At 35.0% G+C, this 23,867-nt stretch overlaps 1 protein-coding gene across 1 annotated transcript in view; it reads right to left on the bottom strand.

Moving 5' to 3' along the window:
- CASD1 (CAS1 domain containing 1) overlaps positions 1–23,867 on the bottom strand; it is a 65,583-nt gene that overhangs the window by 6,889 nt on the left and 34,827 nt on the right. The window contains exons 8-15 of the mRNA XM_003407135.3: positions 19,151–19,365; positions 16,504–16,926; positions 15,414–15,503; positions 7,048–7,167; positions 5,881–6,037; positions 4,399–4,478; positions 1,762–1,863; positions 107–247 (exon numbers count right to left, since the gene is read on the bottom strand). Of these exons, the coding sequence (XP_003407183.1) occupies positions 107–247; positions 1,762–1,863; positions 4,399–4,478; positions 5,881–6,037; positions 7,048–7,167; positions 15,414–15,503; positions 16,504–16,926; positions 19,151–19,365 (1,328 nt within the window). The remainder of the gene's footprint in view (positions 1–106; positions 248–1,761; positions 1,864–4,398; positions 4,479–5,880; positions 6,038–7,047; positions 7,168–15,413; positions 15,504–16,503; positions 16,927–19,150; positions 19,366–23,867) is intronic.

Below are 23,867 nucleotides of genomic sequence, written 5' to 3'. Positions count from 1 at the left end.
AAAATTAAAGATTTTATTTATTAAAAATAACATTAAATTCCTACTTCTTAAAATTAACTTATACGATTTAAAATTTTTGAAAATTAGACTACATTTTGAAACTTACCAAGAAAGAAACTACTGAAAAAAATAATAGAAAATTTGAAACTCTGTTTGAAAAAAGAGGTTCACCCTTTCCTTCAGAAAGTACTTGGCGCTTCTGTAATGCCAGATAAATGAAAGCAAACAACATTCCATGAAAGACTACCTGAAAAGTAAGGAGGGAAAATTTGCCTTAAACAGTTATTTTTTCAATAAATAGCAATAATATTTGATTAAAGAGGAATGTAAGTGTAAAAGTACGTGTGTTGCAAGCTTAAAGGTTTGGCGTTTCTATGAAAAACTTAAATTTCAAGCCTAAAACTCCAAGAATAAAATAAAGCAATGATTGTTAGAAACCATCATCAGTAGCCGAGTGAGAGTCTCATACAACAATATGAGACGGGCTGGTTAGTTTTGAGCAGTCTCAGCAGCAAGTGAAGAAGTAAAGATGATTTAAGATCAGTGATCAGATACTATCTTTGAAACATGTGACACAATTTACATGTACTCAACAAAGATAAAACACATTTCATATCGGTCCTTTCAGTCAAATAAAACAAACAGTAACACCATCAAGACCATATTTTAAGAGTAAAAAAAAAAAAATGGTGGACCAGAAAGCATGAAAGTTGTCCTTTTCAAACAAAGACTTAACATGAATTTTAAAGGTCTATCATGTCATGATCAAAAAATTTAAAATCATTTGATGTCAAGACTTTAGCAATGCTTTCCTTTTTCATTTACGGTTTTGAAATGCAATGCAGTACACTGGAAAGGACACAGGTAATGGAAACCAGGAACGGCACAGAAAACAGCCCTCAGAAAATATATGTTGAATAATAAAGGAATGAGTAAAAATAAAAGGAAGAAGGTAAAGCGTGAAGAAGGATAATTAACATCTATTCAGAGTCCAAATGGTATGCTAGATGTTTTATATGTTCTCTGCCAATTGAATTTTAAAATCTTAACTGTCTTTCAAGGTTGTGGTTGTGTGCTGTCCAGTCAATTCTGACTCAAGTGACCCTACAGGACAGAGCAGAACTGTCCCGTAGGGCAGTAATCTTTACAGGAGCAGATTGCCAGGTCTTTTTTCCCTCAGAGCAGCTGGTGGGTCCAAACTGCTGACCTTTTGGTTAGTAGCCAAGATCTTAACCGCTGTGCCACCAGAGCTCCTCCCTTCAAGGTTAAGTTCATGGACTCATCCTTAAAAGTGCTCTTTGTACACTTCTACTCAAAATCCATGCTGTACCTAATTATAAGTAGTAATCTTGGTTTTTAAACTAGATCATAAAGATCATAAAGCTTAGAAGCCTGGTAATATGCCTTCTTTCTCTAATATACCCTTTACAACACCAACACCTAGGGCACATATTGGGCTCAATAAATACTGCTTTGAATGGCTGAATTCTGTATACTAGGGATCACCTATAAGTCAAAATGATGACTCAAGCAAAATCTACTTTACAGACATAATTTTTCGGTATTTTCCTGCTCATATAGATATATACATACTTTCCCAGCTGTAAACTAAAGGGTGAGGGACTCATGCATGACTGCGTTGACTTACCAGATCAACATGTTCTGTTATTTTTAAGTTACTTAAAAACAGATTAAAATTTTCCAAATCATTTTAAAAATGTGTAATTAGAAATGGCAGAAGATCAGAAGGTAAATACATACGTAACGGTCTAACCTCCATCTGAACCACCATTCGTACACATTCCCTCTCAGTTCGAAACACTTGGACAATGGCCAAAGAGAAAAGATCTTCTCAAATGCCCCCTAAGAAAGAAGTCCAGAAATAAACTAAGACGGTATAAGCCAATACTTATTTTGCAATAGTACTATAAATTTTTTCCTAAAGTTAGGATTATATAAGGATTATTCACAATTTGTAAATTCTATTTATTTCACTTGAAAGTATCACTTCATTTGAAATTTATTTGAAAATATAAATTTATTTTATTGTAACCAATAAAATTGACTTAAAGCTTTTCTGTTAACTTACTTTCACTTCACAAGAAAGGCTACTAAGACAATGTGCAAAAACAAACAATAAACCAAAACCCAGCAACTGGAAAATTATCCCATTTAAGCTTTTTAATCTAGTATATAAAACAGCTAATATTTACTAATCAAAACACGAAAAGGCTTTAGCGGACACAGTATCAATATTCTAAAGAATGATGGTTAAGGTTAAAATATAGTTTTTCTTTTTAAAAATGTCCTTAATAATCTATATTTAAATATTTGTGTTAAGAGACTCCTCTGAATTAGTCACCTTACTCAATCAACCATATCTAAATGCCATTACTAGCCTTTGAAACAAAGTTTACAATTTTATTCTTGTCAAGTTAGTGAGTGGTACTCTATTATTAATCTGACAGCCTGGAAAATCTGGGAATGAAGGGGCAGTAGTCTTGGGTACATTCCTGCACATTAATGAAGCCTTTCAAAGAAGAGAACAAAAACCTCTATTTCCAGGCTGAAGAATGACGACAAACTCTATTAAGGAAAGCTCCATTATTACACTTAAGGCCGCAGCACAAAAAAAAGTAAGATCACCACTTTAAAAAAAGCTATTAAAAAACAAATCAAAAATATGAAAATAATATTAAAGTTAGGTACTGCTAAACCTTTAGGTCAGAAGAACTTTATTATTTTAATAAAATGCAATATTCTCCATTTAACCACAGGATTTCAAAGGGATATAGAATATTAAAAATAGGTTCTATCAAAATCTATGTCCCATAAAATTAGGAATCTTACCAAGGTTGTAATCTCAAATACTTATAAATCATATACAAACACACACACACAATCTATATATGATCTATTAGGTCATATTGATGTAATAGATACATTATCTATTTTATATACATACATATGATCTGTAAGATCATATATATAGCAAATATATGATATGCTTCTAATTTAAAACAATTTTTAATTAAAAATTTTATTTCTTATATAATCAATAAACAAATATTTATTGAACACCCATTTCATGAAAAACACTGGGCTATGTACTTATCTTTCTTCTCCCATGGTCAATACTGACCCCAAACTGGGGAAACCAACCTCTGGGTCAACCTTCCTTTCTTTACCTCAGATATACCCATAGACTGTTGGGAATTTTAATGAATACTTCTTAAGTGGTTGTTGCTGTTACCTGGCTATTTCTTTATACATTTGCCTATTGTTTTCTTATGATTTTATTTATCTCATAAAAAACCTTGGCAGTCAGGCAGAAATATAGATATCTTACATATTTCTAAACATAAAAATAAGTATAAAAGCCTATTAAAAAAAAACAGACCCATCTAAAACAAAATAACCCAGCTTTATGGGAACACATACACACACTGCCTATAGGGTCTTTACACTTGAAGCAGCCAGGCGTAAAACAGAGAGGGTTGGAGATCAGAGTAAATTGCAGAACGTGGCACAAGTACAGGTACTCAAATTAAAATATTTTGTTATAAATAACATAAAACTCGTTGCCTTTGGGTCAATTTCGAATCACAGCAACCCAATAAGACCGAGTAGAACTGCCCCGTTGGGTTTCCAAGGTTTTAATCTTTACAGAAGCAGACTGCCACATCTTTCTCTCATTGGGCAGCTGGTGGGTTCAAACCACAGTCCTTTTGGTTAACAGATGAGTGCTTCATCACTATGCTAGCAGGACTCCTTAAAAATGACACACTGCCCAAATAATATGTCTGCCTGATGGATTTCACCAGCAGGCAGCAGTTTGCCAGCCCTGTTAAAAATACCTGAGAAAATTTCAACTATCTGAATAGGAGGATAAGAGGGTAGAGGTAGGAAAATGATCAAAAATTTTATTAAATTAAGCATATTACATATATACAAGCCTCTTTGCTTCTAAGTTCGTTTTATTAACTACCAAAATTTTACTGTAGGTAGTTACATAAAAAAATAAGAAATACTTCGATACAATGAATAATGCACAAACCAAGTTGCAAATTCTGTCAAGAGAATTTTGATCTCCACTTAGAGCAGTGTCTTACAAGAGGAATTCAATAAACGTTTGATTGATCAAAGTCAAGTAAAATGGATCTTGAACAACTGCCAGAGGAAGAGCTTTAAATTGCTCTTACAACAAAAACAGTGGTAACAAAAGTGGATGGGTCTCAAAAGAACTATATTGAGTAGTCAGCTACAGACTGACACTTTTATTACAGTCATTAAAAAATGAAGCTTAAAAAAAAAGCTATGACTCTTCTCACATACTTTAATAGAGCTGAACTTTAAAACAAAACATAACAAAATATAAACCGAAAAAACTGTACAAACCTGAGAATATGCCAAAAAACATATACAAAACAGCAAGAATGCTAGCTTCAACAGTAAGCCAAAATGCCAGAAACAATTTCCTAAGAGAGAAAATATTTGAATTTACTAGGAAATGTAAATTTATATTAGAAAATGTATTAAATGCTAAAAAATTCTCTAACATTTATACGCTGCATAGTTCTTAAAATAATTTAAGGCTGCTTATAAGGATACACATAATACATTTGGGTGTCATAGGTTACAAGTAGAGCAAAAAGGGAAAAAAAGATGGAGGAGGATCCTTGCTAGGAATAAGTCTAAAACATACACAATACCCTATACACCTGCTGTTCATCCACTGTGAGTATATTTGAAAATGCCTCCTGGATTTAATTACACCTGTTCATTATCAAAAGTTACAAGAAAAATCTGGAACAATATGCTAAATGTAATTCTAACAAACATGTTGAATATAACTTAGGTGATACTATTTAAAGTTCCAAGGGGAGAGCTTAAACTCTCTAATGGACTGGGAGAGAAGATGTATTTTAACATATGCATATTTTAAATTGTGTTCAAAGTTAATACATGTTGATTGCTCAACTGATTAATATGCTGAGTTGTGTAAAGGACTAAACTACAGAGGCTGTTCAAAGACACTAATGGGCTTTATTGGAGGTTGGGCTTCAACTCCTGAAGAAGTATTTGACATTAATAATTGAAGTCAATGGAAAAATATTTTTTGATACACTATATTTCATTAAAAGGGTAAGTTAGTTTCAAAAAATAAAATTTTTTTTTCTTCTTCAAGAAAAGGGAAAGATTTTATTTTAACAACATGATCTTGAAGAAGCATTAATATAAATGCCTTTGGCCTTGGTTTGAAAACTATCCGTAACTGGTTATGGGAAATTTGAAAACAGCAACATTTGGGCGCTCCGGTTTCCTTATGTGTAAAACAGATTGCTAATAATTTCCTAAAGGATTGCCTAGAAGATAGATTATATTAGTGCATTTAAACTTTGATATAAAAAGTCTTCTTGCAAATGAATGTTACTCAAAATCTCAATATAGGTAAGAAATCAAATAAAAGCAAAGCTACCAAGATTAAACCAAGGTGAAGGAAACCTGGAGCCCAACTTGGCTTCTGCTTCTCTAGCAAGCGCATCTCTTTTCTAGCTATCTCTACTCTGGCACTGTACAACACAGTTAGAAAACTGTTGCATTAGTTAGTATGTAAAATGGCTTTGTAAAATTAACATTTTAAAAAAGGAAAACATATACATACAAAATAAATGCAAAATATTCTGTACTAAGCCATGTTACTGAAACTACTTAGCTGTATTATCTTAGGAATAAATTTTAAGAACAAAATTTCAAAATATCAAAATTAAACATAAACTGTCTACATCTCTCAATATAAATAACAGCCTTTCGTAAGTAAAAGAAATTCAGTATACTGAGAGAATATATTTATTAACATTAGTAAGAGAGTATATTTACCATTTGCCTTTTTTTGGATTATCTGTGGCCATAGTGCTAGAGTAACATATATGACCATGAACCATACAGTGACCAAGGGGACAAAGTAGTAGAATTGGTAAGGTCGATCCATTACTATACATAATACCACTACGAGGAAATTGAGACGAAATAAGACCTGTTGAAATAAAAAAAAAGGAAAGAAAATGGTTTTCATTCCAGGTATACACAAAAAGCAAAGTTGGATTTTCTCTGACAGAATATGTTTATTTAAGACTAAAATAATAGCTGCTTGAGTATATTTTATTAATCCTCAAAATTACATTTGTTCTACATTCACTATAAAGAGTTGAATATAAAATATTTATGCATCATTATATTAACTAAATCCCAGGAAATCTCCAGATTACTCTGTCCTCTGGCTACACTTGGCATCTTGTTAAATGTAGAGGAGGAGTTAGAAACCTTTTTCCTAGGGCTACAGTTTATATGTAGGTATTAGATTACCTCAACAAAAGGGTATCCATTTCATATCTTGTCTGATATTGATTTACCCCATTTGGGATTAAAATGAAGGGTTGTCATAGATACAAAATAATATCACTGAAATTAAAAAGCGTCTTTGGGACTTCTGTAATAGTCATTTCAGATATTAGTTTGATATCATTCAAAGAGCACAGAATTTGAGCAGATTTATATTACAGCTGGACCACTTACTATGTGACCTTGGGTAAATTATTTAATCCCTTTGAGCCTCAGTTTCCTTGTCTGTAAACATGAAGATAACAAATCAGGGATGTAGTGAGGAATAAATAAAATAATGTTTAGAAATTGCCTAGCATAAGGTAGAAAACTAATAAATATTAATCCACTTCTCAAACGGAGAAAACATAGCACATTTTAACAATTCAGGTTGTAACTGTGTACATTTCTACAAAACTAAAGTGAATTAGCGATGTTGTCCCTTGTATACCAATGCTTTTATTATATATTCTTCTAAATTATATTTGTCCTTTTCATAGTAATATTTATCTTGAATTATTAAACTTAGAACCCAGAAATAACAATTTTAAAGTGCTATTCATAAATTCAAACTACTTTCAGAAACCTTATTTATGTTTTCTGAACAGTTAGGCAGAAAAGCATGTTGAATTGAAAGAAAAAGAAAAAAAATGAATGCATTCCTACCTGACATACTCTATAGATTCCAAAGTCTCCTTTGATCCAAAAGTATGAGAAATGTCCATAACCTGTTTGAAATAGATATGCAGCAACCAGAACTCGAATGTGCATATACACAGGCAAAAACTGTTGACAAAAATCAAAAAGTAAAAATAAATGTTAGCAATAACTATATCTTGAATTACAGTAACAACTACATTTAACCAAGATAACAGAGCTCATCATTATCATTTGCTATCATCACCTCAATGAAAAGAATTATTCTCAAAAGTTAGGCATTATCACAGGCAGTAAAAAACACAGTAATGAAGCAGAGCCAACATGGTGCCCTAGACAGACGCACCACGCCATCCCTCTGTAGCAAAAACCAAAAAAACTAAGAGAGAACTAGATCAAACACCGAATGGAAGAACAAACTAAAGGAAAACCGAGAACGAGGAGAAATATGGAGTAGAACTCCCTATCCAACTTACAGCATTACCATCTTAGAGCACAGCCAGCAATGACCATGGACAGGGAGTACAGGAAAGGCAACTTCATGGAGCTCCCAACAGGAGACAGAGCACTTGGTAACCAGAGAAACACACTTTCCCACCCCTCACCCTTCTGCACCATATGCCATCCTGATGGGCCATGCCATGCTGCTAGTCTAGAGAGCTACCAGTCTGCCATCATCCTGGGCCTCCCCTGACTCCACCACTGGCTCCTGCTGTGACATTTTTCCCCTTTTCTTCTTCCCTCCCACCTAGCCTCATACACCACCCACACCACTTCCTGACGGGCCATGCTGTACCATTCAGCTAGAGAGTTACCGGCCCACAACTGCACAGAGCCAGCACTATCCCTCCCCTCCTGCCACTGGACCAGCTGCTGAATGGTGAGAAGCAAGCCCATACCAATTCCTGTCCAACATCCCACCTATCAGGTAAGGGGCTGGAAATGCTTCTGTACTGCTGGACCAACATCAGGAGGCAGACAGAGCCTGCCCAGTCCACCCTGAGCCGTCTCACCAAACTAGTGTACAGTAAAGCAGGCTTGCTCTGCCTGCTGCTGCCCTGCCCATATGGACAAGGTGGTAAGAGCTATTGTGTCCACAAACGAGCAAACAGCAAAGTATGCCTGGCCAGCCAGTCCTCAAAACAAAGAAGCAGGATGAAAAAAAAAAACAACACAATCAATAAATGAAGAAAACCATACCTTAATGTCTCAGAGACAGCAGGAAATATCAAAACATAAAAAAAAAGCAGGACAAAATGGCTCCAGCAAGTGACCAAAATAAAGAATTAGATGAACTTCTGGCAGAAGAAAAGGCAGGGGAACTACCTGTTATGGAATTCAAAAGACTAATATTTAGGGTTTTCCAAGAGATTAGGAAAGATATCAAGAAAAACAAAGACAGGTCAAGGAAAATATAGACAAAACCAAGGAAAACACAGACAAAGCAACACAAGGCTTCAGGAAAATAATACAAGAACAAAATGTCAAAATAAGTAATTAGAAATCATACAAAAACCGCAATAAGAAATCCAAAAGATAAAACACAAAATTTAAGAAATGGACAACTCAATTGAATGATTTTGGAGCAAATTTGAAACAATGGAAGACAGAGTCAGTGAGATTGAAGACATTCACGGATGCCACTTTGTTTGAGAAAAATTCAAACAAATGAATGAAGAAAACCTAAGAATTACCAGGGATACAACCAAGAGCAAAGTTCTGCACCTCTTCAGAGTTCCAGAACAAGGGGAAGAGTTTCCTAATCTGCAAAATGAGACTATCATCTCCTCCCTCAAAGGGTTCTTACGAGGAATGAACAAGTAATAAATGTGAAGTACTTTTGACATTAACTTGCACCCAGTTAGAATTCAATATATGATAGTTATAGCTATTAACCACCATATAGCCTTAAAAAAAAAAAAAAAAAATTTTTTTTTTTATCCTAAATATATCCTGGCTCTCACAGTTTCCCATGAGAAGATGAAAAACAAAACAAACAAAAATCTTACATTTTTAGCCTCCATATTTATAGAGTTTAGAGCTGTACATGTAACTACTTAAAGTAATTATTTAAGAAACACATGTAAATACAATTTAAAAATATTATTTTGCCCACTCTTATTTTTGAAACAATTTTATTTTCAACTCCTACATCAGTGTCTTCGTCACCACCAAGTGCCTTAGAATCATTTACCTTGTTTTTCAGAGCATCACATCTTCACTTCTCAGCTGAATGAAATTCAACACGTTCTGAATCTCCATATAGCGGGAGTCACTGGAAATGTGATCTCATTTACAAGTACTAATTCTCATAACCTTAGAACACTGTCATTCCACCTGTTTCCCAACCATTGGTCCTTCAGGTGTAGATTCATGATCTCCACAACATAAGTAAAAGGTGTGTTCAGTGACACCCAGCTCTTACAATTACAAAGCCATTTATTTAGGAATAATTACAAAATATATATAAAATTTCTTTAGCTTCTATTTTACAGACCCATCTGATCACCTCTGTAAGTATAGAACATTAACACTACTTATGGCCATTTCAGGTTAATGGTCTTCTCTAAATGGTAACTTTGTGGGACACAGTATTTTGTTGGACAAAATATTTTATTTAACTGGACATCTTAAATAAAAGATTTTATCGGGTCTCGAATGCATAGTATCTCTTTCTTTTCTAAGGAATAATACTTTTTGGAAGAAAAGAACCTGAGCTTATGATGGGCTATAAATCCTTTTATATAGCCTCCACTCTGGACAAACTGATAGATTCTCTGTCTTCTAAGCAGGCCCTTCTTGTGCTTCCCTGTCAACTCCTTTTTTTGCCCATTTCTTCTACCTTGGAACATTCTCCCTCTAACTGCATTTTGCTTATACAAATCCCATTCTTCTTTAGATCCCTGTTCAAACTTTCCAATCTTTACTATCAGATGAAAATCATTTCTCCTTCCTCTGAGTTCCCAAAGCACCAACAACCTATATATCAAACTTAGACATTTGGTACATTGACCTTAATCATTAGTTCTTTTTAAATATCTTGTCTCATCATTAGACTAGAAACTTCCAAAGAAGGGATAACATTAGAATCATAGATGAAGGTAAGAAATGTAGTGCTGCAATAACCTCAGGATTTATCTAACATCTCATTCTTGAATGCCCTCTAAAATAGCTTCATTGTGTATTTGTCTGAAAACCTTTTAACAGCAGAAACATACAAACTCCTGAGGCAATCTGTTCTATTTTTAGATGGTCATTAACTGCTATAAAGCTATAAAACTGAAATCTAACTCTGGTGTAGTGGTTAAGTGCTATGGCTGCTAACCAAAGGGTCGGTAGTTCCAATCCGCCAGGTGCTCCTTGGAAACTCTATGGGGCAAGTTCTACTCTGTCCTATAGGGTCACTATAGGGTCGCTATGAGTCGGAATCAACTTGACAGCACTGGGTTTGGTTTAGTTTTTTGGTAACTATAAGTAAAAACTACCAACCTCAGCCCTCTAGAGCAGTGCTATCCGATAGAAATAAGATCTGAAACATGTAAAAAATGGCTACTAAAAAGTTAAAATAAACAGGTAAAATTAATTTTAATAAATATATTTAACTTAATATATGCAAAATATTACCACATCAATGTTCAATGAGATATTTTACATCTTTTATACTAAGTTTTTGAAATCTGGTGTGTATTTTATACTTACAACATATCTGAGTTACAACTAGCTACATTTCAAGGGCTCGACAGCCACATGTGGCAAGTGGCTAATATAATGGACAGTTTAGCTCTACAGCCATATGCATGAGCTTAATCACTCTTACAGTTGGTAGCCCTACACATATTCGAAAACATATGTCAAGCCTAGGCTAAACATTACCAATTAAACCATTCTACATAAAACATGCTTTCAAGTTCCTTTTAAGGCTGGGACTGGGATTACAAAGCTAGGATTTAGTTGTTATACTTAAACAGTAAATACAGTTCATTTAAGCTGAATTAAACCCCATCACAATTTTCCAAGATCCTATAAACTTTGGCCTATTACAAATTTCAAGTAATATTCCCTCAGTTTTTTATTTTGAGATATCTTAAACCAATAGAAAATTTGCAAAAATAATACAATGGGCATCTAATTACCACGCTGAACCATTTGAAAGTAAGTTGCAGACCAGATGACATTACTCCTAAATATTAGAATATTTAGGAACATAAGAATATTTAGAATCTAAGAATAAAGGATATTTTCTTACATGGCCACATTACCACTATCATACCTAAGAAATTTAATATGAATGTAATAATACCTAGTATGCAATCCATATTCAAATTTCCCCTATTATCTCAGTATTATCCTTTAGAGATTTAAAAAATTTTTTGACCTAGAAACAATCAAGGATCACATAGTGCATTCAGTTGTCATGTCTCTTTAGTCTCCTTTAATGAAAACCGGTTTTCTTTTTGTCTTTATGATTCAAGTACTACTTATAGCAACATTTTAATATTAAAAATAATTTTGAAATTCTAACTTTATCAAATTTAATAGTTAGGCTGACTTCTGGTTCTATTCTTTCTCAAGTCCCACAAATTTTCCCTCAAGATATTTTATTTAGGTCCCTTCATAAAAGTTATTTACGAACTGCTCCCCTCTACAAAAAAAAAAAAACCCTACAATGGAGCACAAAATCTACTGTGTACATAACATGCTGCTCTCTCAACATTAAATTCACAGTGTTTTATCCATAATTGATATAAATTATGTTTTAAAAAGAATGTTTACACTAACAATTTCAATCTGCCAGGCCATCTGGATTATTTTAATAATTCCCTGGAATTTTTGACACAGTTTCTATTTTAGTATAAAAACATGGCACAACTAAAGTCTGACATATTTTATTCAAAATAAAAAGCATTAAGATTGTTGTTATGTGCCATGGAGTTGATTCTAACTCTTAACGACCCTGCCGAACAGAGTAGAACTCTCCCATAGGGTTTCTTTACGGGAAGGAGCCCTGATGGTGCAGTTGTTAAGCATGCTTAACTGCTAACCAAAAGGTTAGTGGTTCCAATCCACAAGCAGCTCTGCCAGAGAAATATGTGGCAGTCTGCTTCTGAAAAGATTACAGCCTTGGAAACCCTATGGGACAGTTCTATTCTGTCCTATAGGGTCATTATGATTCAGAATCCATTCAAAGGCAACAGTAATCTTTATGGGAGCAGATTGCCACATCTTTTCTCCTGCAGAGCAGCTGGTGGGTGCGAACTGCTTTCTGTCAACAGCAGAGTGCTTTAGCCATTGCGGGACCAGGGTTCCTTACATTAATATTAGGTAATTCAAATAATCAGGGCGGTTAGAAAGAGTTTTTAAACAAAGGCCCACACTTAAGTGCTCAAGAACCAAGTTCCAAAATTTGTTATAACCCACACTACTAATGCTTTGCCAATGAAGAGTTAATTTTTAACCACAAAAATCCTATACAAAAGAACTAGGATATGTTAATTTATCATAACAAATGATCTATTACTGAAAGGTATGTCATTCCAAAACAGAGACTTTTTTAAAAACTGTAATTTAGCAAGTACTGGGATGCACTCTAAGAAGTATTAGAATGCTAGTTTGGCAAATGATTATAACAGAACGCCAAATTGCCTTTATCCTTGTATCATTTAAATCTCTTCTGGAATCACTGAATTGAGGAACTCATCTGCCATTAATTCTTCATACCTAATTTTTTTTTACAGCAGTATCATCATTTAATATCTCAGCAACTAATTATGTCTCCAAGTGGCACTTTCTTAAAACAAAACCTTTTTTTTTTCCCCCAAATTGAGTCTTTATTCATGTGTCAGAGATATTTCTAGGTTTCAGTATTTATCTCTACTTACATCTTAGAGAATCTGTTAGGTTAATCTTACAAATTTTGAGCTAGGCTTATAAACTGCCCTACTGTGAACACTTAATTGTGTTCATGAGGGACCTGTACATAGATCAAGAGGCAGTCGTTCGAACAGAACAAAGGCATACCGTGTGGTTCAGTCAGGAAAGGTGTGCGTTAGGGTTGTATCCTTTCACCCATACTTATTCAATCTGTATGCTGACCAAATAATCTGAGAAGCTGGACTATATGAAAAAGAACAGGGCATCAGGACTGGAGGAAGACTTGTTAACAACCTGTATTATGCAGGTGACATAACCTTGCTTGCTGAAAGTAAAGAAGACTTGAAGCACTTACTGATGACGGTCAGACTACAGCCTTCAGTATGGATTACACCTCAACATAAAGAAAACAGAAATCTTCACAACTGGACCAATGAGCAACTTCATGATAAAAAGAGAAGACTGAAGTTGTCAAAGATTTCATTTTTCTTGGACCCACAATCAACACCCACGGAAGCAGCAGTTATGAAATCAAAGGACACATTACATTGGGCAAATCTGCTGCAAAAAACCTCTAAAGTATTAAAAAGCAAAGATGTCACTTTAAGGACTAAGGTGCGCCTGACCCAAGCCAAGGTGTTTTCGATCACCTCATCTGAATGTGAAATATGGACAATGAATAAGGAAGACTGAAGAAGAATTGATGCCTTTGAATAATGCTGTTGGTGAAGAATACTAAATACACCATGGATTCCCAAAAGAACAAATAAATCTGTCTTGGAAGATGTACAGCCAGAATGCTCCTTAGAAGTAAGGATGGTGAGACTTCGCCTCACATACTTTGAACATGTAATCAGGAGGGACCAGTCCCTGGGGAAGGACATCATGCTTGGCAAAGTAGAGGGTCAGCGAAAAAGAGGAAAACGATCAACGAGACGGGGCAGCAACAATGGGCTCAAGCATGGCAACAATTGTGAGGATGGTGCAGGACCGGGCAGTGTTTTGTTCTGTCGTACATAAGGTCGCTATGAGTCAGAACCGACTCAACGGCATCTAACAACAACAACTATCTCCATCTCTCCTTGCCTCCAATCTCTTTCACTGTGCTGGCTCATAACTACTCAATTTCACTAGCTCCCCTCAGGTGCAGTGTCACAGGAATTTCATTGCTGACACAAGAGTACATATCACAGCCACATAGTGTCAGTAAAAATTATACTTCATTATTCTGCCTTCTGCCCTTCAAACCATTCATAAAATCACTGACAATTTTTGAAAATAATAGACTTAATGAATAATAATATTGCTTTCAAATTGTTAACAGATATCTAAAAACAATCCAGTAATAATATTTACCTTCTTAGTTGCTGCTACGAAAATTTGAAAATACTCCTTTCTGTGCAATATTCCCCTATTATCTCAATTTATCATTGATTCAAATACTGTTCATAGGCATGTGCTTTATAAAAGCAAATAAATAAAAAGCAATTCAATAGTCCCCAAATTATGAGTTTCTTAAAGTTTTTAAGCATATTTTATAGAAGTTAGTTTACATCTTAATTATAAAAACTTGGGTTAAAAGTGGTTATTAGATACTTAGGCTCACACTCAAAAGCAATATTTACATTGGCATCCATCTGTGTCCAAGAGGCATATTCTTTATTTGAACATTGGGGCAAAAGATTTACAAGTTTTTTATACTTTAAAATGTAAAAATAATGAGGGGGAAAAAAGTGTAAAAATAGTTGGACAAGCATCCTAAAATACAGGGAAGGATAGAATCTAAAATAATAATCTAACCCCTGGACACCCTTTTATCTTATACTGAAGTCACTCCTGAGGTTCACCCTTCAGCCAAAGATTAGACAGGCCCATAAAACAAAACAAGACTAAACGGACACAGCAGCCCAGGGGCAATGATGAAAAGGAAGGAGGGGACAGGAAAGCTGGTAATGGGGAACCCAAGGTGGAGGAGGGGAGAGCATTGACATGTCATGGGGGTGGCAACTAATGTCACAACACAATATGTATATTAATAACTTAATAAGAAACAAATTTGCTCTGTAAACCCTCAGCTTAAATACAGTAAAAAATAAACGAAAATGTAATAAGCTAATCTGATTTCTTTTGAGAGTAAACTGATTAGTCTAAATCCTTCATAATTTAAGTGTCATCTACAAAGTTTCCTGATAACTTTAAACTAGCTGTTCAACATGATGACATGAAATACTATCCTTAGATTATCAGCTGTTTCTACTACATTAAAATTATGGTCAAGTAAGTACAAATCAATTATTGTCTTCTTTTACCTTCTTCTGTTATTTTTTAAAATTCAAAGAGTCAGGCTGTAGGAAAAGAATGGGAAGGCAGAAAGGTTAGGTATGAAATAAGAAGGATCTCTAAATGGTAGAGAATATAAAGCACAATAAAACTCCACATCCTTAAAGAAACATTAAAGTGACATTATTTACTATACTTTCTGAACTTTAATTCAAAATACTTACTGTACTTGCTCCAGAGATGTGATAAATCAAAATAACAAGTTGCATCCAGCCTTTCCATTCATCTGTCTGTTCTCTATTTAATACTTTAGTCTGTATAAATGAATCAAAATTTGTTTTAAGAATTTATCATCATGTAATTATTTGGACAGTATATATTAAAATTTATATTGCAGAAATTTAGAGTAAAATTTATAGAAATTTAAAATTGATACGTTAAAATTTTTCTTACATGATATAAAGTTAATGCTTCTGTCAAAAGTACCATGGAGAGAAAAACAATTAAAAATTATATTTCTTAATAAAATAAACACTGAAACTATTTTAAACGTAATACAAATTTGAAAAAGAAATTTTGAATATTTAAGTTGACCCTTATGACTTTACATTAAGGTTATATTTAAATTATGACAGATATGAGTATTCACAAGTCTAAAAATGGTTATTTTATAATTTTCTGTAATAAAATCTTAGAAACTCAAAGTTAGAAAAGATCTTACAGGTCCTTTAAACTGTATTGTCCGAAAAAGATCTACTATTGTACTTTATTTTCACTGGAGATGAAGAGTTATTTATTTCAATAGAATTTATAAATTCAAATAAATCATGCCTTTTAAGGAAACTACACAGACATTGTGAGCAATGAAAGCAATTCTAAACTATGAAATCCAGAATATTGCTAGTACTGGCCACACCGTTACGTAAGTTCTAATTTGTGTACATATATGTCTATCTGTAAAGATATGTGTGTTTGTACATATAGGCATTTGTTAATATATTTTTAATTTATAATTCTAATCTTAAAGACCATTATAAAACCAGGAGTACCTCTACTTCTCTATCCCCAAGAAGGCAAAATTAACACTAAATCATGACATCTTTTTCACATCATATTTTCTAACTTGTCAACAATCCTCATGTCGACTTTCTGAACTTCCTCTAAACTGTTCCTAAAAAGCAACACTAAGTGAATTATAACAGCAATATTCCTTTGTGTTTTCTGGAATGAGAAATGAATGATACTATTTCTTTTGTGTAGAATTTGTAATGAGGTAAGAAGACTAACATAAACTAAAAAGAAAATTATTCTTACCTCTTTAGTATTTTCATTGTAAAATACTCCCAAAACCAAGATGTAGATAATTGGAATAAAGAAAGATGAATGCGTATAAAATTTGTTTTCCTTCATAAATAGATTTGCACGGTCACACATGTAGAAATAAGCCATAATTAGGCCAAGTTTGCAGAAAGACTGTAAAAGTATTTCCAATGGAGACACAGGGATATTGATAATATTTTTCTTTTCCTCTCCACCTTCCAAATCAGTACATGGCTTACTCTTCCGATGAGCATTACGATGAATTATATAAAAAATTAGATATCCAATAATAGATAAGGTGAAAAAGCAAGCAGCTAGCTTCTGCATGAGGGTAAGAGGAGGCAGAGGTTGACAACAGGAACCATCTATAGGCTTCAAAATCTTATTGCAATACACGTTCATAAGAATCATTGCACTCTGTGAACAAATCAAATTATTTGGTTATTATCCTGTCAGTAATGTATTTCACATTAGATTTTCTCCTGTGAATACTGCCAATTTTCAACACTGAAACCAAAATGCTTTTGTACTTTTTGCTACCATTTCCCAAATACTCCTACAAATAATATTATTCCTTCAATCTGTAAGAGCTAGTTCAGGGTTTTTCAAACTCTTCTGACTATGACCCACAACAAGGAATTCACTTTACAACAAGACCTGGAACACACATATAGGAAACTGTACCTATTGTTACTATTTTTAATGTACCCTGACATTTTTCTACTCTATTTTTTTTTTTTTAATACTGATTTCATGGCTATTAATGCATCATGAGAAGAGCCCTGATGGCACAGTGTTTAAAGCACTCTATTGCTAATCAAAAGGTTGGCAGTTTGGACCCACCAGCCGCTCCGCAGGAGAAAGATGTGGCAGCCCGCTTCAGTAGACTTACAGCCTTAGGAACCCTATGAGGCAGTTCTACTCTGTCCTATTGGGTCGCTATGAGTCGGAACTGATTTGACAGCAGTGGGGTTTTTTTTTTTTTTTTTTTTGCATAGAATGGCTTTGGACGACCTTCAGTTTAAAAAATATTGACAGATGTCAAGGACTGAAGAATTTTAATTAGCAGACTTTCAAAACAGAAGATACTAGGATATTTAAAACCGAGTCTCAGTCATTACATGTGAAAGAAGAATGCAGAAAAACTGCCACTGGGGGTGAATTAACTTCCAGCTAGCAATATTTGTAATATACCTTTCATTTTGTTTACAGCTTATAGACCACTTAGGATTCTACTGTTTCATGATTTCTAATGTTACTTAAAATGGTGAATCATCGACATGGTTTGATAATAATAAAAGTATTCTAGGTAAGCTAACTGTCACAATTCTGTCTAGTTGAAGGTTCAGTCAAACTCTAGTTTTATAAAAATTTTACAGTTTAGGCATCTGAGGGACTCTAGATGATATTATCAAGCCTAAACTTTCAAAGTACTCAAATGTTCAGAAAATTTCACCCTTTTAGCCCTGAGACTTCAGGAGGTTCTGTGTCTGGCATTCCTGCAGATAGTCATCTATAGACTCCATATCAAAGTTCTTAACTTTCTTCTAGGCTAGGTCCATGAAGCTCCTTAAAGTATATCTAGAACTGTGTATATATGTAATGTGTTTTTCTGTAAGAAGGGAACTGAACATTTGTTTTTTATCTGATACTCGAGGGGGTTATGCTCCCAAAAAGTGGCCACTGCTCTACAAACATCAATAATGCTAAATAATATGTTTTAATATCACTGAAAATGTGTAATAATGCAATTTTCTTAACCTAAATTCCTTTCTGTCAGTCATCTTGGAAATGTTGAGAATCTACTGTACCTTGAATAATGTATAGGGTATAAGAGGTACAAAAAAGTAATAGACAATATTCTATGATTTAAAAAAAATATGTGCTTAAGCCTATTCTTATAAGCCTAATCTTATATAAAACATAAAGCAGTTGTTTTTAAACATTAGTGTGCTGAGGACTTATAGCCTTAGGAGAATATATATGTTAAGAGTAACTCATGTGAGTAGCCACCCCAGATACAACAAACGGGTCTCTATTAGCCTGGAGCAGCAGAGGAAGAAAGAAACCCAGGAATGGAGGTCTAACTGCCTCCATGAATCTCCTTTGCCATGACAGTAGAAGAAATGGATGGTGCCTGGCTATTGTTATTGAACATTTTGATCAAGGGCTCAATAGTTGGATCCAGATCAAAGGAGGAAAAACGTGGAATAGAACTTCTAATTGTTATGGAACCCAGACTTAATGGTGGTGAAGCAATGTGGGTTGTGATAATCAGAGCAGTGACACAAATGTGAAGTGTATGTGTAGGAACTGTTGAATGGGTGTATGTTTTGTCATGTATATTTTCACCAAAATAAAAAAAAGTGACTCACAATAAATGAATTTTCATTTCTCCCTCCCATAACTTCTTTCTCTCTCTTAAGAGTATACTAAATCTGTCACTTCTTATATATTTACCTAGGTGATGGAAAACAAAATTATTTCTAGATCTATCTTTAGATAGGCTAAATACAAGGAATTAGAAAAAAGAATTAGGGTTGCAGAAAAAGAAATTACTTATAACCTTTTTATAGTGACTGTAACTATAACCAGTTAGATATCATATTCCCTGTCTACTGAGAGATACAAGAATTCTTACAGTTTCTCTGCTTGATTCAGGAAGATGTAAGCCATCCACAGACTCCATGATAGTTTCTTGAGCAATTAGTTTGGAAACACTGAACATCTTAACATTTGATTTTGAATTTCTGGCGCTACTATTCAAAACACTGACTGCAGCTTCATTGTAGGCGTCAATCTTCTCATTGGTGATCATTTTTCTATTTTCACTTAACAGATCTTCATAAACAGGATCTGCATATGAAATATATTTTTAATAGCACATTTAAAAAAGTCCAATTAGTAGACATTGTGATGATGCAAGTTTAACTAAACCCCATTTCATATTTTGTCGTTAAAGTCCAGACGGTTTCAGGCATCTAAAAATTCCTTTTTACATAAAGTTGGCCCAGATTTGCAATAGATTTCCTATCTTATATTCAATTTTTAAGTCAATCAATTTTAAGGCAATTAATTTTTAATTAAATCAATATAAAAGTTTAAAGAACTTTTATTCCTCGTCTCTATCATGTACACAGCTTTGGAGAAGCAGTTTTATGCTCTAATGTGTCTTAAGAATTTAAAACCTTTAGATGCTGGGTTACATTGAGTAAACAGTAAATTAAAACTGGATATAAAAGACTGTCTAATTAAAAATACCAGCCAATCTTTTCTTCTCCTGCTTAATCCTGTGAACTTTACTCACCCAATTAAAAGGTAACATTATTGAGGATCAAGGTTTGTTTATTTATCACTTACTATAAAAAAAAAACCAAACCTAGTGCCATCGAGTCGGTAACAAATTTAAATTTTAACTTTCCTCATATTACTAACAGAGAGTACAACAATAAGTCTGTAAATAAAATAGGAATTGTGGACCAGACTGTCACCACACCTTGTTATTCCTCTCAGCTTGACATTTCAACTTGGAAATAATCCTAACAGTTTCTGACAGAAGCAGAGCCAACATGGTGCTAAGACCAGTACACTATGTTGTCCCTCTGCAGCAAAGACCTAAAAAACTAAAAAAAAAAAAAAAAAACTAAGTAAAACAAAAACAGATACAAACGACAATCCTGGAACCCTAAGAATCAAATGAAGGGATAAAGAACTAGATCGAGCACCAAATGGAAGAAGAAACTGATGGAGAACAGAGAACAAGGAAAGCTACAGAGTGGAGGTCCCCTGCCACCTAATGCAACACCAAACCAAAAAACCAAACCCAGTGCTCCCACATTCCCTGACCAGGGTCATTGCTGGCTGTGTTCTAAATTAGCAATGCTGTGTTGCATTCATCGCTATTCATTGCTAATTTAGAACACAGCCAGCAATGACCCTGGTCAGGGAATATGGGCAAGCAACTTTACTGAGCTCCCAAGAGGAGACAGAGCACCCGGTAACCAGAGAAACATGCTTTCCCACCTCTCATATCTTCTGCCCCATACTCCACCAGCACCCCTTCCCATTGGGCCACACTGCACTACTTGGCTAGAGAGCTACTGGCCTGCTGATACCCCAGGTCTACCCTGCCTCCACCTGCTGGTTCCTGCTGCACCTTTTGTTCCCCTTCTTTCTTCTTTTCCTTTTTCCTTCCTACCTAGCCCCTCCCACCACCTCCACCCTACCTGACAGGCAACACTGAACTGCTCAGCTAGAGAGACACAGGTTTGCCAGCATCCTAGGTCCACCCCACCCCTTCCCACTACTCCATTTTTTTCTTCTTATCCCTTTCTTCCTGCCTCCCACCTAGCCCCATTCATCACCTCCACCCCTCCCCGATGGAATATGCCATGCAGCTCTGATAGAGAGACACCAGCCCATGGACACCCTGGATCCATACCACATCCACACACCAGCTCCCACTCACCATTTTTTTTTTTTCTCTTTTTCCCTTTCTTCCTCCCACCTAGTCCCATACGCCTCCTCCACCCCTTCTTGCTAGGCCACATGTTGTCGCCTTGACTGGCCCATGGTCAGCCCAGGCCTGCCCCACCCCTACTTGATGGCTCCTGCCACACTTTTTTTTTTTTGCTTTTGTTAGTTTCTCTTCTTTCTTTTCTCCCTCCAACCTAACTCCATACATCACATCCCCTCCCTTCCAACTGGCCCTCAGGTCCACCCACTCCCACTTATCAGCCCCCACTGTGCTGCCATTTTTTTTTTCTTCTTCTCTTTCTTCCTTTTGCTACTCCTTCCAACCTAGCTCCATGTACTACCTCCCCATCATGCTGCCAGACCCTGCCCTACCACCACTGCTACAGAGCCACTGGCCCACCACTGCCCCAGGTCCACCCACCCCCCACTACATTGCCACTTGCTTAATTTTTTTCTTAATACTTCCAACCTAGCCTCATATGCCACCTTCCCCCCTTTCCTGCTGGCTCCGAGGCCTGCCCAATCCCTATCTGACAGCTACCCTTTTTTAATTTATTCTTTTGTTCTCTTTCCCAATCTCTTCTTTTCTTTCTCCCACTCACTTAGCTCTGTACATCAGCTCGTCCTTCCAACAGGCCCCTAATATGCTGCCGTGACTAGAACATCAATGGTACTCAAGCCTGCCACCACACTGGACCTGTACTGTCCCTCCAGCAGTTGACTAGCTGCCAAATGGTGGGAAATGAGCCTGTATAACTCCATGTCTGACACCCAGGCCTATCTGGCAAGGAGCTATGAACTCTCCCACACCGCTGGACCAACATCAGTAGACGCACCCACCAGTCTGCCCTTGGCCACCTTGCCAAACCAGTGTAGAGTGAAGCAGGTGCTCCTCATCTGCTGCTGCCCTGCTCACAAGGACAAGGTAGTGAGAATTATCATGCCTACAGATGAACAAGGAGTAAAACATGCCTGGCCTACCTGCACTGACATATCAAAAGAAAATAAAAAAGGATAAAACAAATGAATGTCCAATCAATAAATATAGAAAATAATACCTTAATATCTCAGAGGCAGTAGACAATAAACATTTACAACATATAAAAAAGCAGGACAAGATGGCTCCAGCAAGTGACCAAAATAAAGAAACAAATGACCTTTCGGTAGAAGAAAAAAAAGAAAAAAAAAATTTTTTTTTTTTTTTTTATAGAATTCAAAACACTAATATTTAGGCACTCCAAGAGATAAGGAAAGAGATCAACCAAGGAAAACAGACAAAACCAAGGAAAAAATAGACAAATTCATAGAAAACATAGACAAAACCAATGAAAACAGCCAAAATCAAGGAAAACACAGACAAAGCAATAGAAGAATTTGGGAAAATAATATGTGAACAAAACATCAAAATAAATAATTAGAAATCATACCAAAACAGAAACTAAACAACCAAAAGATAAACCACAACATTTCAGAAATGGACAACTCATTAGAACGACTTAGGAGCGAATCTGAAACAATGGAAGACAGAATCAGCCAGACTGAAGACAAATCCATGGATGTCACTTCTTTTTTTTTTCCAGGAAAAATCAGAGAAAAGAATGAAGGAAAAAAAAAAAACTAAGAATTATGTAGGACACAAGCAAGAGCAAAAATTTACTCATGATCAGAGTTCCAGAACAGGTACAGTAAATGGTTAACACAGAGAAGATTGTTGAAGATTTGTTGGCAGAAAATGTCCCAAATATCAAGAAAGATGAAAAGCTGACCATCCAAGAAGCTCAACGAACCCAATATAGGATAGACCCCAAAAGAAAGTACCAAGATGTATTATAAACACACTTGCCAAAACCAAAGACGAAGAAAAAATCTGGAAGTACCTTGAGAAAAATGCAAAGTCACTTATATAGGGGAAACAATAAGACTAAGCTCTGATTACTCAGCAGAAACTATGCCAGGAAGAAGACAATGGGATGACATATAAAAAATCTTGAAAGAAAAAACTGCCATCCAGGAATAATATATTCTGCAAAACTCTCTCTCAAATATGATGACAAAATTAGGATTAAACAGAAATTAAGGGAATTTCTAAAAACCAAAACAAACTTACAAGAATTATTAAAGGGAGTCCTTTGGTTAGAGAATTAACAACATCAAACAACAACCGGAGTCTAGCACACAGGAAAGCATCAGCCAAATACCAAACTAGGTAAAGAACTCTCAATAATAAAACAAGGCTAAAAAACTTAAAACAGGGAAACAGGGTATCAATCTGTAAAAGACGACAACATCAAAACAATAAAAGGGAGCAATAAACAGTGTAGGAATACAACTTTCAAATGCAGAGGAAGTGAAGACAATATCAAGTAATAAAAGACTGGTGGAAAATTAGGAGAATTAGGGTATTTCAAGGTAACCACAAAGAAAGTTAACAAACCTACTCATCAGAATAAAAAAGAAGAAAAACATAGACTCAGTGAACACAAAATCTACAATAACGAAATGAAAAGTAAAATCCACAAACAAAAGGAACTCAGCACAGGACATTAAGAGGAACAACGACAACAACCAAAAAAAGTCAGCACAACAAAAACAAGTACAACAATATGACAGCAACAAACTCAAACCTATCAATAATCACGCTAAAAGTAAATGGTTTAAATATACCCATAAAGAGACAGAGAATGGCAAAATGCTTTTAAAAAAAAAGGCTCATAAGTATACTGTCTATGAGAGACACACCTTAGACACAAAAACATAAATATATTAAAAATCAAAGGGTGGGAAAAAGAAATCAAACAAATGATAATCAAGAAAGGGCAGGAGTGGCAATACTAATCTCAGATAAAATAGACTTCAAGACAAAATCAACAACAAAAGACAAA

The sequence above is a fragment of the Loxodonta africana genome, chromosome 8 (genome assembly GCF_030014295.1).
Source record: "Loxodonta africana isolate mLoxAfr1 chromosome 8, mLoxAfr1.hap2, whole genome shotgun sequence".
NCBI lineage: Eukaryota > Metazoa > Chordata > Mammalia > Proboscidea > Elephantidae > Loxodonta > Loxodonta africana.
The sequence above is the reverse complement of the archived record's forward strand: the minus strand, read 5'-3'. Positions and strand labels throughout refer to the sequence as shown.